Source organism: Prunus mume, linkage group LG2 (genome assembly GCF_029339155.1).
Source record: "Prunus mume cultivar Tortuosa linkage group LG2, ASM2933915v1, whole genome shotgun sequence".
Taxonomy (NCBI): domain Eukaryota; kingdom Viridiplantae; phylum Streptophyta; class Magnoliopsida; order Rosales; family Rosaceae; genus Prunus; species Prunus mume.
In genome coordinates, this window is record NC_142699.1 from 18834406 (window position 1) to 18852965 (window position 18560).

An 18560-nucleotide genomic window follows, 5' to 3' on the forward strand; every position below is an offset into this window, starting at 1 on the left:
GGCATATCAACATCACAAAGGATTACAACATAAGACTTATGCAATATTAACAACAGATTCACTACTGATACATACTTGTCAAGGAATACATAGATGAAACAAGAACGATCTTCTACTCTCTGCAAGTCTCAATATGTTCTAGCTATCAATAGGTCAAGCCCAAAATAGAACTTGGCGACTTGTGAGTGCAGGGATCAGGTTCTTTTATATTGATCAAAACTTAACCATGTCTTTCCTATTATAGATAGAGTTAGTGTTTAAACAAACTAATAAATGTAAGCAATTGAGTCCTTATCAATATAATATCGCTACCAAGTCCGTCAAAACTAGGAGTCTTAGTACAACTGATAAATACAAACCCTATTATCTTGTTCTAATATGATAAATACAACATGTGATTGTGCCAACTCACATAAGTCATCTTACAAGTTTAGGTTACACTAATTGCGAAGGACTAAAAGTTGAAGATATTATAATGAACACACTTATACATCAAATCTATACTCATTACAATGAAAATTACTTTGCTAATCTGATTAATCAGCTGATCTTCAACTTCTTGTGGGCAGATTCTTGAAAGTTCCAATCAAATTAAAATGTAGAGGTAGATTCCAGTGGAATGAGAACGCAAATGAGAATGGCAACGACAAAGTTTAAGTTTCTGTCATTCCCATTTGCTCCTAATCTGGTGTGTGTGCTTGAAATCATATATGAGTAATGCTAAGCTTTCATTCATTGACATTCTCTTCAAGACAAACCTCTCTACCAACACATAATAACCAAATCTCTTCCACTGCCTCCTGTCCCCCCAAACTCTTCTACTCTCTCCACTCTCACTCGTCTTTCATTCCCACCAACCCATCCAACTCTTTCTTGTTCCAATTTCATTCTCTCTACAACTTTCATGCTCAATCCCACACCTGTTTCTCCTCTCACACCATCAAAACTCTTAAACAACATGAACCCTTCACCACTCACATTTCTTTCATCCCAAATAGCCTCACTTCCACCAACAAAAACCACCTCTCTTTGAACAAAGGCATCCACAAACACAGCCACCTTTATTTTTTCCCTCAACATTTTTGTTAACGCTATCGAAAATCTTTTCCTATCTTTGCTCAAGTCTAGTTTCATAGAACATGCATTTTGTCGTTTGGTCCTTCAGCCTCACCCCTTCTTCCTTGACAAACATGAAAGGACAATACCACTTGCCAACAAACACAGCTTCAGAGCAATCATGTGATAGTGGAAAAGCGAACCCCGGAAGCCTTTGCTCGTAGTGAGGAGTTGAGTCCTGAGGCTTCACCCAATCGGTAATGGCGGGTGTGTGCATGGTCACAGTCCACCCTTTTCTCCTCAAGAAGGAAGGAGGAAACCCATCTGGATCAATAGATTTGGCTGTCAAAGGAAATCAGATTTAAATGCCAGCAGATTCTTTCATTAATTAGATACATGTATATGTGGTAGGTTAGCTGTAATTAGATACATGTATTAGATACATGTATATGTGGTAGGTTAGCTATAATTAGATACATGTATATGTGGTAGGTGAGCTGTTTTCAGGGGCTGAATATCAGCCTGTGTTCTTTCCTAATTAACTTGTATTCTGTCCATATAATGGGCAATTCTCGATGAATAGGGACACACTTTTCAGAAAGACTCTAAATTGTCATGGTATCAGAGTTATAGCTCTGAATTATCTCTTGCTCTCAAGTTCCTTAGTCTCAGTTATTCTTGACCAAGTTCTCTTGACATCATGTCTTCAGATAAGTCAGATGTTTCTTTGATTCGTTTCAATGGCAAGAACTACTCTGCTTGGGCGTTTCACTTCGGGATTTTCGTCAAAGGTAAGGAGGCGTGGGGACATGTTGATGGAAGTAACCCAGCTCCTGACAAAAACAAAGACAAAGACCAGACGCCAAGTGGGAAGTCAAGGACGCTCAAGTTATGACATGGATTTTAGGATCTGTCGAATTTAATATCATCTTGAACCTTCGATCATCTCGACTCGCAGCTCGATGTGGACTTACGAAGAAGATCTATAGTCAACGAAACACGCTCGTCGGTTCGCTTGAACATGAATTGGCCGCTTTCCAACAGGATAGCCTTTCTATCTCTGATTTTTACTCTAGATTCACTAATCTTTGGGCTGAATACACTGATATAGTTTATGCTGACTTACCATCCGAAGGTCTTAGTTCTGTTCAATCTATCCATGAAACTACCCAGAGGGATCAATTTCTGATGAAATTGAGACCTGAATTTGAAGGCACCAGATCCAATCTTATGAACCGGGAATCTGTCCCCTCCTTGGATACATGCCTCAATGATCTCCTTCGCGAGGAACAACGCCTTCTCACTCAAACCACCATGGAACAACGGCGATCTGCATCTGTTCCTGTGGCCTATGCAGCATAAGGTAAGCCACGAGGCGGGATATGAGCACTGTTCGTGTTTTTGTTGCAAGGGATTTGGTCATTATGCTGCAAATTGTCCCCGAAAATTCTGCAACTACTGCAAAAGGATGGCCATATCATCAAAGAATGTCCTACTCGACCCCCAAGAAATCGAGACCGCATATATCTCCGTTGGCTCTTCTAGTGCTGGAAGTTCGTGACTACAGCACTGACACAAAGTGCTCATGCTCCTGTTCAACCTGTGACCCCTGACATGATTCAACAAATGATCATTTCTGCATTTTCAGCTTTAGGACTCTCAGGTAAACCCTTCTCTACATCATCTCCTTGGTACTTTGATTCCGGGGCTTCCCATCATATGACAAACAATGCTGATTCTCTTACCAATGTAAACAAATATTTTGGAAATCTCAAAATTCATACTGCTGATGGCAATCATTTACCTATCACGGCCACTGGTGATGTTTCTCCCTCTCTCACTGATGTCTTTGTATCTCCTGGTCTTACCACCAATCTTGTGTCTGTCGGTCAGTTGGTTGATAATGATTGCAAAGTGGAATTCTCTAAATCTGGTTGTGTTGTGCAGGATCAACAGTCAGGGAGGATGATCGCGAGGGGGCCTAAAGTGGGACGTCTTTTTCCTCTTCAATTTCCTTTGTCTTCTTTTTTACCCTTTGTCTCCTGTAATTCTGCTCATGTTGATTACCGAGCGTGGCATAAACGTCTCGGACATCCAAATTCTAATGTCCTTCATGATTTATTGAAATCTGGTTTTCTTGGGAATAAAGAATCACCATCTCTTAGTGCTGTTCAATTTGATTGCAATTCTTGCAAACTTGGCAAAAGTAAGACTCTGCCTTTTCCTATTCACACACCACATATAGTTCAACCTTTTGATATGATACATAGTGATGTGTGGGGCATGGCACCAATCACTTCTCATGCTAATTACAAATACTTTGTCACTTTTATTGACGACTATAGTCGTTTCACATGGATATATTTTCTACATTCTAAAGATGAAGTCTTTTCTGTTTTTAAGATTTTTCATGCATATATTCAGACCCAATTTTCAGCCCAAATCAAAATCCTTCGTTCTGACAATGGGGGTGAGTATATGTCTCATTTGTTTCAGGACTTCCTACAGACTCACGGCATCATCTCTCAACGGTCTTGTCCTTCAACACCTCAACAAAATGGGGTGGCTGAAAGGAAGAACCGTCACCTCCTTGATGTTGTTCGCACTCTCTTGTTAGAGTCATCTACGCCCTCTCGTTTTTGGTGTGAAGCTCTATCCACTGCTGTCCATCTCATCAACAGGTTGCCTTCTCCCACATTAAACCACAACTCTCCCTTCACCAGGTTATTTGGTCACCCTCCAATTTATTCCAACCTTCGTACCTTTGGTTGTGTCTGTTATGTTCATCTTCCTGCACATGAACGCACAAAACTCACGGCTCAATCGATTCAGTGTGCTTTCCTAGGATATTCAGTACACCAGAAAGGTTTTCTTTGCTATGATCCAAATTTGCGCCGCATTCGAGTTTCTAGAAATGTGATCTTTCTAGAAAATCAGTATTTTTTTCCCACGCATCCGGATCCCGTTTCTCCCTCATTTTCTATTTTGCCTATGTTTACTAACTCTTCTGCAGCTCCAGTTGTTAATACCTCTTCTGCAGCTCCAGTCCCTTCTAAGCCTCTCTTAGTGTATCAACGACACTCCTCCGCCACTTCCCACCAGCCTTCGGCACCTCCCAAGCCCTCTCAAGATCCTTCCCGCCTGCTCTGTTCCAAAGAATCGCACCTCCCCCTCTCAGACACAGACTCGGGTTCGTAGACCCCCGGATAGGTTTGGTTCCTCTTCTCCTTCATCCTTCACAGCCACCTTGTCTTCTATTTCTCTTCCTTCATCTTATAAACAGGCCGTGAAGCATGAGTGTTGGCGGAAAGCTGTTGAAGCCGAACTTCTCGCCCTTGAGGAAAACCAAACTTGGGACATTGTTCCATGTCCCTCATCCGTGAAACCCCTTGGCAGTAAGTTCGTGTTTTCTGTCAAGCTTCGTTCTGATGGGTCCATAGACCGTTATAAGGCTCGGTTAGTGGCACTTGGCAACAAACAGGAATATGGTCTCGACTTATGATGAGACCTTCGCACCAGTCGCCAAAATGACCACTGTCCGAACTATACTCGCTCTTGCTACATCCCAATCCTGGCCCTTACATCAAATGGATGTCAAGAACGCATTCCTCCACGGTGATCTCAAGGAAGAAGTTTACTTGAAACTTCCCTATGGTATGCCTACTTCCTCACCTAATGAAGTTTGCAAACTAAAACGTTCTTTGTATGGTTTGAAGCAGGCACCGAGAGTATGGTTTGAAAAGTTTCGCTCCACTTTGCTTGGTTTTTCTTTCACTCAAAGTCAGTATGACTCCTCTCTTTTTCTACAACGGACATCCATGGGTATCGTTGTCCTCCTTGTTTATGTGGATGATATTGTCATCACCGGCTCTGACTTGGAGGCAATCTCAGCGGTTCAAACTTTGTTGCATTCTACATTCCACATGAAAGATCTTGGTCAGCTCACTTATTTCTTGGGTTTAGAGGTGCATCATAGGCCTCATGGTCTCTTCTTGCATCAGACAAGTACAGTCAAGATCTGGTTCATTAGCCGGCCTCACCAACACTACTTCAGTTGACACCCCATGGAACTTAATGTGAAATATCGACGTGACGACGGGGAGCTTCTTGAGGATCCTACTACTATCGGAAGCTGGTTGGTAGTCTTATCTATCTAACCATCACCCGACCAGACATCTCTTATGCTGTTCACACTGTTAGCAAGTTCATGCAAGCCCCAACGCATCTCCATCTATCTGCCGTTCGCCGCATCATTCGCTACATTCTTGGCACACCTAGTCGTGGTTTATTCTTCCCTATAGGTTCTTCCCTTCATCTCCAAGCCTACAGTGACGCTGATTGGGCCGATTGCCCAGCACACCAGAAAATCTACTACTGGCTGGTGTATGTTTCTTAGTGATGCCCTTATCTCTTGGAAATGTAAGAAGCAAGACCACGTCTCCAAATCATCCACTGAGGCAGAGTATAGAGCCATGTCTGCTGCATGCTCCGAGATCATTTGGTTGCGTGGTCTCCTCACAGAACTTGGTTTCGGTCCTATTCATCCTACTCCACTACATGCTGACAACACTAGTGCCATCCAAATTGCAGCCAACCCCGTCTATCACGAACGCACCAAGCACATCGAAGTTGAGTGTCACTCAATCAGAGAAGCCTATGATCATCAGGTCATCACCCTTCCACATGTCTCTACTACTCTGCAGATCGCCGATATCTTCACCAAATCCATGCCACGTCAGCGCCATCATTTCCTCGTTAGCAAATTGATGCTTGTTGATTTACCAGCATCAATTTGAGGGGGGATGTCAAAGGAAATCAGATTTAAATGCCAGCAGATTCTTTCATTAATTAGATACATGTATATGTGGTAGGTTAGCTGTAATTAGATACATGTATTAGATACATGTATATGTGGTAGGTTAGCTATAATTAGATACATGTATATGTGGTAGGTGAGCTGTTTTCAGGGGCTGAATATCAGCCTGTGTTCTTTCCTAATTAACTTGTATTCTGTCCATATAATGGGCAATTCTCGATGAATAGGGACACACTTTTCAGAAAGACTCTAAATTGTCATTGGCAACAAAGAAACCTCTACGATACGACCCTCCCTAGGAACGATCTCAACTTGCTAGTTTACGTCTGATGGTTCCAGTGGTTTTGGTTTAGCATCTGGAGCATTGGTACAACCGCAACAGTCAATCTTCACGTCCTCTTCCCTTGAGTTTGTGCATGCTTCCCTGCAAATTAAACTCAACACCGCTATTGAACTGTATAGAGAACATTTCAGTGTGACAGTAACACCACCTCGTGAAAATTAATCATATGAATATTTATAAATTTATGCTTACTCTTTATGGTTCCCTCTCCGAAGTATCACATGGTATCTATTGGAAGATAAGGGCTGATTAAGCACTGGGATGAATGTAACTTCGTCTTCATCCAAGCCATATCAAACTATTAGATCCTTGTTCTGAGGGAAAGGTAGGTCTTTAACCCAGTCATCACCACATCCGCAGCATGTTATCTCCACTGATTCGTCGTCATGTAGAACAAGATAACTGAATTTGGCCCTCCGGTGGTGACAATGACAGTGACTGAGGAGACCTTCTATACATAGACACAAGCTTTGTCACATACATTTTGGTGGGGGGTTACTTGTTACCAAAGGAATTAGAAGACAGCAAACAAGAAAAGGAAGACCAGCTAGCTTTAAATTTGCTTGATGAAAATGTCTTCACATAAGAACACACATAAACTCCTATGTGCTGAGAGTATTTATAAATTGTTGGGGTAGCTTAAAATTTTACTCAACATTATTAGAGTTCATTTTCTTGTCCGGCTCTTAAAGTACTTCAAATGTTATTGTTCTACTCTTATATAAATCAAATCAAATTCCATTGGTCCTTTTCAGACATACAATAATACTATACAAGCAGCAAAGATAAGTCAAAATTTGTAGAACCTACCAGGAAATGTTCATGCATTTCTCAATCACCATAATGTCTTTTTTAAGCTTAATGTATGTCTGTTGGGGGGTGTATGTCATTGCTCATCTCTACAATGATAAATTTTAACTTATAATTTAATATAATCAGTTAACCTTATCTTCTTGTGGACAGCTAATCTTGAAAATCCAACCAATCCAATGATACATATCCAAAAAAACAATTATTTGATAAAAGAAAAATACAGGCCACTGATCCGTCCCACCTAGGATGCTTAATTCAGGATTGTAAAACACTTTTGGCTAGACAAGAGAGTGTCTGTTTGAGGTATACAAAGAGGAACGCTAATGGGGTTGCATTTCACTTGGCTCGCTATACTCTGTACTCCTAGAGAGTGGCGGAATGGGTTACTGATTCACCAGATTTCCTACAAGATGTTTTGTTCATTGATGTTATGTAATTTATTTCTAGTTTTGTACTTCTTTGGCATGTGTGGTACTCTTTCCTACCCCGGAATTTTTCCACATGTGGTTTTCTACGGGAAGGTTTTAACGAGGCCATGCATAACATGCCCATTATTCCCACTTTTCAATGAAATGAAATCTACCTGTTCAAAAAATAAAAATTAAAAAATATTCCAATTGATGAATTACAACTATGCCAATCTCCATGGATCATTAGGGACTAATTATAGGTTCATGAAGTCAAACTTCTAAGAACACAAACTCCTACGTTCATAGTCAATTTAATTTTAAAAAAATTGTTATGTGCTGATAATATTAGAGTTAATTTTCTTATGTTGCCAATGTCAACGTGTCAACAGGGTAGTGTTACTTGTTGCCAAAGGAATTAGTAGATGGTGAATAAGAAAACGAAGACCAGCTCACTTTCGATTTGATTCAAGAGATTATTTATTTATTGCATTTCCTTGTGTCTCGTGACTTCAAACATTTGAGAACGTTCGTAAACTCCTAGGTTCATGACTAAACTCATTTTTTAAAATTAATAAACTGATGGAGATTCTTCTCATGTTGTTAGTCTTTTCCTGACATCGGCTCAAAGTAATTTCAAATGTCCTTGTACCTCATTTGTTTTAGTCATGCAAACAAAGCTAACTCAGAATTTGCAGCATATACCAGGAAGGAGTAATTAATTTGCTTGATTGCAAGGAGTATTAATTTAATTATAGGGTTCATGAAGTCAAACTTCTAAGAACGCACGTAAATTGTTCTGTGCTGAGGACCAAGTATTGTCCGGCTTCGTTAATCTTAACCCGAGGGCCAAGTACTTAAATACTTCCAAATTTGTCATTGTTGTACTCTAAAATAAATCAAATCAAATCAAATTTCACTGGCTCTTTGTACAACCTACCAGGAAGGTTCACGCATTACTCAATCACCATAAGATGAAAAGGTCTTTTTTTAAGCTTAATGTCTGTGTCTGAGATTGAATTGAAACATCATAGGGATATAGATTAAAGCTTTAATAGTTTGAACACGAAGCGACAATACCACTTCCCCACAACTACAGGGTTCGAGCTTCTACACGATAATGGGAAGTCAAAATCTGGAAGGCGGGCGCGTAGTGCGTGTCAAGACCTGGTGCTTCACCTAAATCGGAGTCACGAGGAGTTGAGGTGTATATTTCCCGCCCTTTTCTTCCAAAGGCTCCTTGCAGTACCAGTGCTCCAAAAAGATCATAAAAGACCAACAAATTCTGCATTAACAAGGAACCAGAAGCACCCAAAGTGAAAGGGCTTTACCGCTCAACATTCACCGGCCAGAGAAGGCCACAACTCCTCCAAAAACCCACATGATCTCACAGCTCCCAAAAAAGGAAGATTCACCATGACTAACAATTCCACCTCCAAAAAGAAACAAAGCTCTAATAGATCCAATAACCACTTCAAACCAAATCCTCAAAAGATTAAGGCATCAAATCTACATTGATTCAAAAACCCAGCCAAAGAGCTAGAGAGCAGACCCCAAGAAAACTGGGGAAAAGATCAGAACCTTGCAAAAGCAAAGGAAGCAAAACTCAGCAAAAAAACTGGGATGAAAGCTCTCCACAACATGTCGAGGGGATAGGAGCCCGGTTTATTAGCCGAAAGAGAAAACTAGAGAGGTGGCCCCCAGGAACCAAAGAGGATTAAAGGTTGAAGTTGTGAAGTTCTGAAGTTTTTGTTTCTTTTTTAGTTATTAAAATTTAAGGGTAAATTACTTAAATAGTCCTCAAACTTATACCTGATTTACATTTTGGTCCTTCAACTAAATTATTCGTTCAAATGGTCTATCAACTCTATATTATTCGCTCCAGTGGTCCTACTGTCTAATTTTCTGTTAAATTTAACCTAATTTAAGGGTAAATAATGATCAATTTTCCCTCATATTTAATGAAAATATTGACAGAATGTAACGGTAGACCAATGGAGCGAATAATATAAAGTTGATGGACCATTTGAACGAATAATTAATTGATGGATCAAAATGTAAATTGAGTATAAGTTTGAGGATCATTTGAGTAATTTATCCCAAAATTTAAAAGTTGTGAAGTTTTTGTATAGGTTAAGTTACTGGGTACATGTGTCAAAAAATTAGATAGTGCTTATAAGTCATTTTACAAATGGGTAAATTTGTCTTTAAATTTTTGAAAATAAGGTGGGTGGGGAAATAAGATATGAAGTGGAAATAGCAACACTCTTTCTCAAATAGATAACCTGCTTAGAATCTTCAAGTTTAACGTTTGTAATAGCGGAGAAATTTTCGAATGTTACGGTCATTCTAATCGCCGAGAACTAAAATTGAACATGTTATAATGAGGACACTTGTACATCACATTTATACTTCTTTGCAATGAAAATTTACTTTGTTAATTTGATTAATCAGCTGATCTTGAACTTCTTGTTTGCAATTAAATCTTGAAAGTTCCAATCAATCTGAAATAATGTAGCAGTAGATGCCAGTAGAATGCGAATGGCAATGACAAAGTTTCCATTTCTTTCATTCCCATTTGCTCCTAATCTGGTGGGTGTGCTTAAAACATATGTGAGTAGTGCTAAGCTTCCATTCATTGACATTCTCTTCGTTGTGAATTGGCTTACCATATATGCATAAGAAGAAAGAAGGGTGAAAGGAATCTCAAGCCAAGAGAATGAATAGGCTGTTGCACACCCACAGCCAGCATGCTTATATTGCAATATATATCGTTTACAACGAGTAGGATACATAAGGTAAGTGTATAACTTTACAATCAATTACAAGTAATTACATAATCAAGATCCTTATAAGCGGGCAAGGAACAACGCGAAGCTTGGAGATCAAGGAGGAGAATGAGGCAACGACAACCCCTTAGTGAAGACTTCAGCAATTTGATCATGAGAGGCCACAAAACCAACATGTAATGCTTGAGCAACAACCTGTTCACGAACGTAATGATAGTCCACCTCAACATGATGCGTCCAAGCATGGAAAACGGAATTAGAAGCAAGATAAATGAAGCTAATATTATCACACCAAAGCTGAGGATGAGACAAAGGTTGACGCGGGTCAGCAAACAAAGAACGAAACTAGGATAAAGCAGCTGTTGTGTAGGCAAGTTGACGGTATTTAGCCTCTGTACTTGAGCGAGAAACACCATGTTGTTTCTTGGAGCTCCAAGAAACCAAATTTGAACCCAAATAAATGCAATACCCCTCAGTGGATTTATGATCATCAAGATCACTAGCATAATTAGCATTAGAAAAGGCCGTCAAAGCCATAGTACTGGGTCTGTAGACGAGGCCATGGGCATAAGTGGACTTTAAATAATGGAGGATCTGTTTGACAGCAATCCAATGAAGAGTGATAGGACTATTCATAAACTGACAAACTTGGTTAACAACAAAAGCAATATCCGGGCCTGTCAAGGTAAGGTACTGAAGGGCCCCAACAATACTGCGGTACTAAGAGACATCCGAGAAAGGTTCACCAACCAAAATGGCTAAGATGTCTACTAGAGATAGTAGGTGTAGACACAGGCTTGCAATCAACCATATTAATCTTCTTGAGTAAAACCAAGATATATTTAGACTGAGACAAATGATCATCAGTAGAAGTATGAGTCACCTCCATGCCCAGAAAAGAACAACCTGCCAAACTAGCAATGAAAAAGGCAATACTAGCATCATTATTGCCAGTAACCAGAATGTCATCAACATAAATCAACAGATAAATGAAAATTGAGGCATCAGTAAATATAAAGAGAGAATAATCATCTTTTGAGGCAACAAAGCCCAATGTCAGCAAATGAGAAGAAAAGCATTGAACCCATGCACGCATTGCCTATTTAAGGCCATACAAAGGATTTGTTAAGGCGGCAAACATAATCAAGTTTCTAAGGATCAATAAAACTAAAAGGCTGACTCATATACACCTCATCTGTCAAAAAACCATGCAAAAAAGCATTTTGAACATCCGACCAGTGAAAATGAACAGCCAAAGCAATAACAAGACAGATGGTAGAATGAATGACCACAAAACTGAATGTCTCACCATAATCAATACCTTCTTATTGGTGAAATCCATTAGCAACAAGGCAAGCCTTACAATGCTCGATAGTACCATCTGACCGTCATTTGATGCAGAAGAACATTCATTAGAGAGTGATATGGGACCAAGATCCAAGTCCTAGTGAGTTGCAAGGCAGTACACTCCTAAGTCATGGCTTGATACCACTCAGGAAACTTATGTGCCTGACTGTAACAAGAAGTCTCAATAGACAAGTTATTGACATCATAAATAAGTGCATACTTGGGATTGGGTTTCTGGATGTCGTCCATGGCCCGAGTTACCTTACTAGGAGGAAGGGCACTTACCAAAGTTGGAGGAAAAGAAGTACCAGGTGGCGCATTAGAGGAAGAGGTGGAATCCAAAGCCAGATGGAATAAGAACTAGGCGGGGTGGTAGAAGGAGAGGGGAAGGTACAAATAGCAAGGGTGGGATTACGAGTATATGTGAGTATTGAGGCAAGAGAGATGGAATGAAAAGGGGACAGCAAATCAGTAGGTGGTGGGTTGGAATAGGAAGGTAGCTGAGGTGGGGCAGGGTGAGATGATGGGCGTGCTGATTCTAGATCAAGAAGATTGGAACGAGCCGTGTCAGGTGAACTAGGAGAAGGGCAAGAGGGTTGAGAGACGGAGTAGGCAAGGAGATGGGTATCATCAATATAAAGGGGAATCGAGGACATGGAGACTGGGGAATCTTTTGCCAAAATAAGATCAAGGGAAAGGATAGTTCATTAGACATAACATCCTAGATAAAAACATACGACCAGTGGACAAATCTAAACATTGATAACCACATTGATTCAAAGCATAACCAAGAAAAACACACATAGTGGACCTAAGTTCAAGTTTGTTTTGATTGTATGGTCAAATATAAGGAAAACAAACACAACCAAGCATTTTAAAAAATTCATAATCAGGTTCATGATGAAATAAACTGCTAAGGAGAAACCAAGCCCAAAATGTGAGAAGGCAATCAATTAATAAAATAGACAACAGTGTGAAAAGCCTCAGCCCAATAGGAAGAGGCATGAAAGCATGGGCTAACATAGTGAGCCCAGTTTCAACAATGTGTCTATGTTTTCGTTCAGCAAGTCTATTTTGTTCAGGATGATGAGGGCACAAAAAACGATGAAAAATGCCATGTTAAGACCAAAAAGTCTGAAATTGCTTATTAATATATTCACCCCACCATCAGTTTGAAATGATTTAATCTTAGTAGTGAATATATATTCTTAACAAGTTGCTTAAATTGAACAAAAATAGAAAAGACATCAGATTTCAATTTAAGAGGAAAAATCCAAGTATAACATGAAAAATCATCCACGAAAATCACAAAATAATGAAAACCATAAATAGATAAAAGTGGAGACCTCCAAACATCAGAGTATACAAGGTCCAAACACTACTACAAAAATCAAAATAGACGACGGGAAATCACCGCCGTGTAGAAGGTTTTTCAACCGTCGTGAAATCGACCGACATCTATTTGGGTGTCAAACTACGACGGCTTTTCACCGTCGTTGTTTATCCCTAAAGACAACAATTTTTAAAGAAAATCGTCGTTGTTTAAAGGTAAAGATCGTTAATTATAGGAGGAAAGACGATTGTTTTTAATAAAACCGTCATGTATTATATGTAAAGATGACGGTTTTTTTATGAAAACCGTCGTGGATTGTTTATAAAGATGACGGTTGTTTTATATAAAAAAGGGTCATTTTTACATATAATATACAACCATTTTTGAAGAAAAAAAAAGTCATCTTTACTTCACAATAGACGATCCTTTTAAAAAAAAAACCGTCATCCTTACATATAATAGATGACCTTTTTAAAAAACTGTCATCTTTACATATAATAGACGACCATTTTTTTTATAAAAATCATCATCTTTACCTATAATAGACGACCCTTTTTTATAAAAACCGTCGTTAATTATCTGTAAAGACCATGATTTATTATAAAAACCGTCGTCTAATAAGTTTCCAAACTGCTACATTTTAGTTCTTTTTGATTTCCTATGATGCTATACAACGATTTTAACTAGAAAACCAACCATAATGCTTTATTAATGAATATATACACTCAAAAATAGTTTCTTTCATAAAACTTGAAGATTCAATAGTTATTACATAGTTAACCAATCTTTATTCTACAACAAACATAATTCCTAACATGACCTATATATTCCTAATCCAAGCATTCCTCATCCAAACATACAAATGATGCACAACTGAAGTCTCCTCCATCATCCCTGTAAATAAATCAAAATGACAAAGAGAGAAAAAAAGCTAAGATTATAAACATAAAAAATTAGGTGAAAGAGAAATTTTACCATTGGTTCATATTTCCATAGAAAACTTGTAAAATGAGCATAAAAAAGACCATCGAGAACCTGCAAAAGGAAAAATATATAAATAAAATGATGGTGAAAAGAGAAGGTAACAAATTTTCAACAACAAAAAAACATACGACTCACATAGAAAACCTGCAAAAGAAAAAGTTATAAATCTGCAAGCTTCCTCCTCATCTCCTGATAACCAAATCAAAAAATCTAAAAAGAAACCAGAAATATAAAAAAATATGTAAACAAACTAGACAAATCAAGAGAGACAAAATCTGAAATTAGGGAGACAAAGAACATATCAGAAACGCAAATAGAACTAATCCAGAATTCACTAACAAGATATAGAGGGTATTGAGATTAGATGACTTTCAAATCAAACCTTTCAACCAGCTTTGATTCTCAAATACAGAACCTCCCTCTACATCTTATGGATCTGCGAAGACCTCAATCTCTCAACTCCTTCATTGATATCTATTTTTTGATGATTTTGTAGAGAGTTTCATGAGGGTGTTTTAGAGAGTGCATGAGGGTTTCAAGGAGGGAGAGATAAGGTTTTCAGAGACGGGGGAAAATTTGAAAATTTGTCGAGCGCGAATTTACTTAAGTAGCCTTTTTTTAGCGTGTTTTAAAAGATGACGCTTATTAATGAGAGATAAGGTTTTTAAAGACGGGTGAAAATTTAAAAATTTGTTGAGCGCGAATTCACTTAAGCGACCATTTTTTAGCGTGTTTTAAAAGACGACACTTTTTTAAAAAAGATCGTCATCTTTACTTCATAATAGACGACCTTTTTTTTTAAACAACCGTCATCTTTAGTATAATAGATGACTTTTTATATAAAAAAAACCGTCATTTTTACTTCATAATAGAAGACCATTTTTTAAACAAACCATCATCTTTATATTTAATAGACGACCCTTTTTTTTAAAAAAAAACCGTCATCTTTACTTCATAATACACGACTCTTTTTTAAACAAATCATCATCTTTACATTTAATAGACGACCCTTTTTTTTTTTTTTTAAACAGTCATCTTTACTTCATAATAGACGACCATTTTTTAAACAAACCATCATCTTTACATATAATAGGCGACCATTTTTTAAAAAAAATCATCATCTTTACTTCATAATAAACGACCCTTTTTTAAACAAATCATCATCTTTACATTTAATAGACGACCTTTTTTTATAAAAAAAACCATCATCTTTACTTCATAATAGACGACCATTTTTTTTAAAAACCATCATCTTTACTTCATAATAGACGACCCTTTTTAAAACAAACTATCATCTTTATATATAATAGACGACTTTTTTTAAACAAACTGCCATCTTTACTTCATAATAGACGACCCTTTTTAAAACAAACCATTATCTTTACATATAATAGACAACCCTTTTTTAAAACAAACCGTCATCTTTACTTCATAATAGACGACCCTTTTTTAAACAAACCATCATTTTTACATTTAATAGATGACCTTTTAAAAAAAAAAAACCATCATCTTTACTTCATAATAGATGACCCTTTAAAAAAAAACCGTCATCTTTACATATAATAGACGACAGTTCTTTCAAAATAACCATGTCTTTACCTAAAAAAGGACACTTCATTTTTAAAAGACGACGCTTGTCATACCTGCTGTCATTGTTTTTTAGTCGATTTTAACTCAAGAAAACTTTTTAATAAGACGACGCTTTTTATTTGTGTGCGTCGTTATAAAAAAAATATTCAACAGTACCTCCGTTTTTTAGTTGTTTAAGTCACTTATCCACGACCTTTTTTGTTACCGTCGTCTTTTTAAACATAACGATGGTTTTTTCTTCTATCGTCGCTTTTTCTGGTCATCTTTTTCACTTTTTGTAGTAATGAAAGGACCTGAAGTCTCTAAAGAAGATAATTCAAATGAAAATTTATGACTCTTTCCTACAGGAAACGAATGACACAACGAAGAACTAACTTTGCCATTTAGTGGCAAGCAGCATTTGTTTGGAAAGGTGAATTAAGTCTTCAAGTTTGATGTTTGTTTGTGGATAATTTTTTAGTGTTAAGGTTACACTAATTGCGAAGAACTAAAACTTATTGAAGATATTATAATGAGCACACTTGTACATTACATCTATACCCTTTAGGCCATCCCAATGAGGGCTTTAAAATGGGCTGCAATTGGCCAAGTGATTAAAAAAAATATGAAACCTGGTTAGCAACTATCAAAATGAGCAAGTATGACTCTGTTGAGTCGCAAGGCAAGTGAGCCAAAAATTGTTGGGCTGGCAGCTTTTTCCAGATGTGGTTCCCACCAAGTTTCAAGGACTACAACCGGGTAAACAAATTTAGCTTCAACTTCGGTTGGGCTTAACCATTTAAAGCCTCAAATTTGCACCATTGGGGATGATTTTTATGTTTTTTTCCTTCAAAGAGTTGTTATTTATTAAAGCCCAAAACTGATGCAACCATTTAAACAAACTTGGCCCATTTTAGCTTGTCTCATTGTTCTTTGTTTTTTGTTTTTTTTGGTAAAGTTGACTTAGGCTACAACCCTCAAGTTCTAAACGGCTAGGTTTATGTTTTTTTTTAACCATGTTTTCAAATCTTGTCCAATTTTTTATTTTTTGAGTTGAAATGTTCACAAAAATAAAACTAACATAAATAAGTTAACAAAAAATAAAAATAGCACCTAAATTAAATTACATCATAAAAAAAATATCAAACTCTTAATATGGGAGCCCTAAATGAGGCTCTATCAATCTCTTTTAGAGCCCCAAGTTCCAACCATTGGGATGCCCTTACAATGAAAATTTACTTTGCTAATCTGATTAAACAGCTGATCTTCAACTTCTTGTGGGCAGCTCCTTGAAAGTTCCAATCAAATTAAAATGTAGAGGTCGATGCCAGTGGAATGAGAACGCTAATGAGAATGGCAACGACAAAGTTTAAGTTTCTGTCATTCCCATTTGCTCCTAATCTGGTGTGTGTGCTTGAAATCATATGTGAGTAGTGCTAAGCTTCCATTCATTGACATTCTCTTCAAAACAAACCTCTCTACCAACACATAACAACCAAATCTCTTCCACCTGCCTCCTGTCCCCCCAAACTCTTCTACTCTCTCCACTCTCACTCGTCTTTCATTCCCACCAACCCATCCAACTCTTTCTTGTTCCCATTTCATTCTCTCTACAATTTTCATGCTCAATCCCACACTTATTTCTCCTCCCACACCATCAAAACTCTTAAACAACATGAACCCTTCACCACTCACATTTCTTTCATCCCAAATAGCTTCACTTCCATCAACAAAAACCACCTCTCTTTGAACAAAGGCATCCACAAACACAGCACCTTTATTTTTTCCCTCAACATTTTCATTAATGCTATCGAAAATCTTTTCCCATCTTTGCTCAAGACTAATCTCATAGAACATGCATTTTTTCATTTGGTCCTTCAGCTTCACCCCTCCTTCCTTGATAAGCATGAAAGGACAATACCACTTACCAACAGACACAGCTTGAGAGCAGTCATGTGATAATGGAAAATTGAACCCCGGAAGGCTTGCTCGTAGTGAAGAGTTGAGTCCTGAGGCTTCACCCAATCTGTAATGACGGGGTGTGTGCATGGTCACAGTCCACCCTTTTCTTCTCAAGAAGGAAGGAGGAAACCCATCTGGATCAACAGACTTGGCAACAAAGCAACCCCTGTCACGCTCCCTAGGAACGATCTCAACTTGCTGATTTACGTCTGATGGTTCCAGTGGTTTTGGTTTAGCATCTGGAACATTGGTACAGCCGCAACAGACAATCTCCATGTCCTCTTCCCTTGAGTTTGTGCACGCTTCCCTGCAAATTAAACTCAACACAGCTATTAAACTGTATAGAGAACATTTCAGTGTGACAGTAACACCACTGCGTGAAAATTAATCATATAAATATTTATAAATTTATGCTTACCCTTTATGCTTCCCTCTCCGAAGTATCACATGGTATCTATTGGAAGATAAGGGCTGACTAAGCACTGGGATGAATGTAACTTCGTCATCATCTGAGCCATATCCAACTGTTAGATCCTTGTTCTGAGGGAAAGGCAGGTCTTTAACCCGATCATCAGCGCATCCGCAACATGTTATCTCCACCGATTCGTCGTCATGGAGAACAAGATAACCAGAATTTGGCCCTTCCGGTGGTGGCAACGACAGTGACTGAGGAGACCTTCTATACAGAGACAGAGGCTTTGTCACATACATTTTGCTGGGGGGTTGCTTTTTTCTTCTCAACACAAAAAGGAAAGAAATTCTTATGCTTTGTAAGTTTTCTTGGAGGGTCGATCCCATCCCAGAGAAGAAGTGAATACAGATATTGACATAGTCAATGGTTGACTATTTTATGACGTGTTGAATGCTATTAATAATTGGGATTTTTGTAGATGAACTTATACTCCAGTTTTAATTTGTCATCTTAAAAGAAAATTTTAAGACCAAATGTCACCTTAATTTTTTAATCTTTTCCATTTTCAATTATATTTTTAAAAATAGAAAAATCATTATAAAAAAAATTTATACATGGTCAAAGAGAGCTGTTTGGGTGGGGGCTATGCCTTTTATATTTATAATGTTTCTTTTTCTTCTTTGTTTTTCTTTTTTTTCCGTCTATCTTCTCCTCTCTCTTTTTTAATTT

The 18560-nt window shown here is 37.9% G+C and overlaps 1 protein-coding gene and 1 pseudogene across 1 annotated transcript; both read right to left on the reverse strand.

Annotated features, from left to right (window-relative positions):
* Positions 1 to 521: 521 nt before the first annotated feature.
* On the reverse strand, positions 522 to 6698 carry LOC148919775 (uncharacterized; annotated as a pseudogene).
* A 9849-nt stretch (positions 6699 to 16547) lies between these two features.
* Positions 16548 to 18244, reverse strand: LOC103341972 (uncharacterized). Its single transcript, XM_089047445.1, has 2 exons — positions 17838 to 18244; positions 16548 to 17726 (listed from the first exon to the last, which is right to left on the reverse strand). Exons 1-2 carry the CDS (start codon positions 18215 to 18217, stop codon positions 16838 to 16840), a joined length of 1269 nt encoding a protein of 422 aa, XP_088903571.1. The 5' UTR covers positions 18218 to 18244; the 3' UTR covers positions 16548 to 16837.
* Between the last annotated feature and the right edge of the window lie 316 nt (positions 18245 to 18560).

What these genes read in the sequence shown, in the direction of transcription:
- LOC103341972 (XM_089047445.1), bottom strand. Translation starts at nt 18,217, where the DNA reads ATGGGATCGACCCTCCAAGAAAACTTACAAAGCATAAGAATTTCTTTC. An exon ending in CGGAGAGGGAAGCATAAAGG is followed by an intron (nt 17,727 to 17,837) that starts GTAAGCATAAAT and finishes TTTAATTTGCAG; the next exon opens with GGAAGCGTGCACAAACTCAA.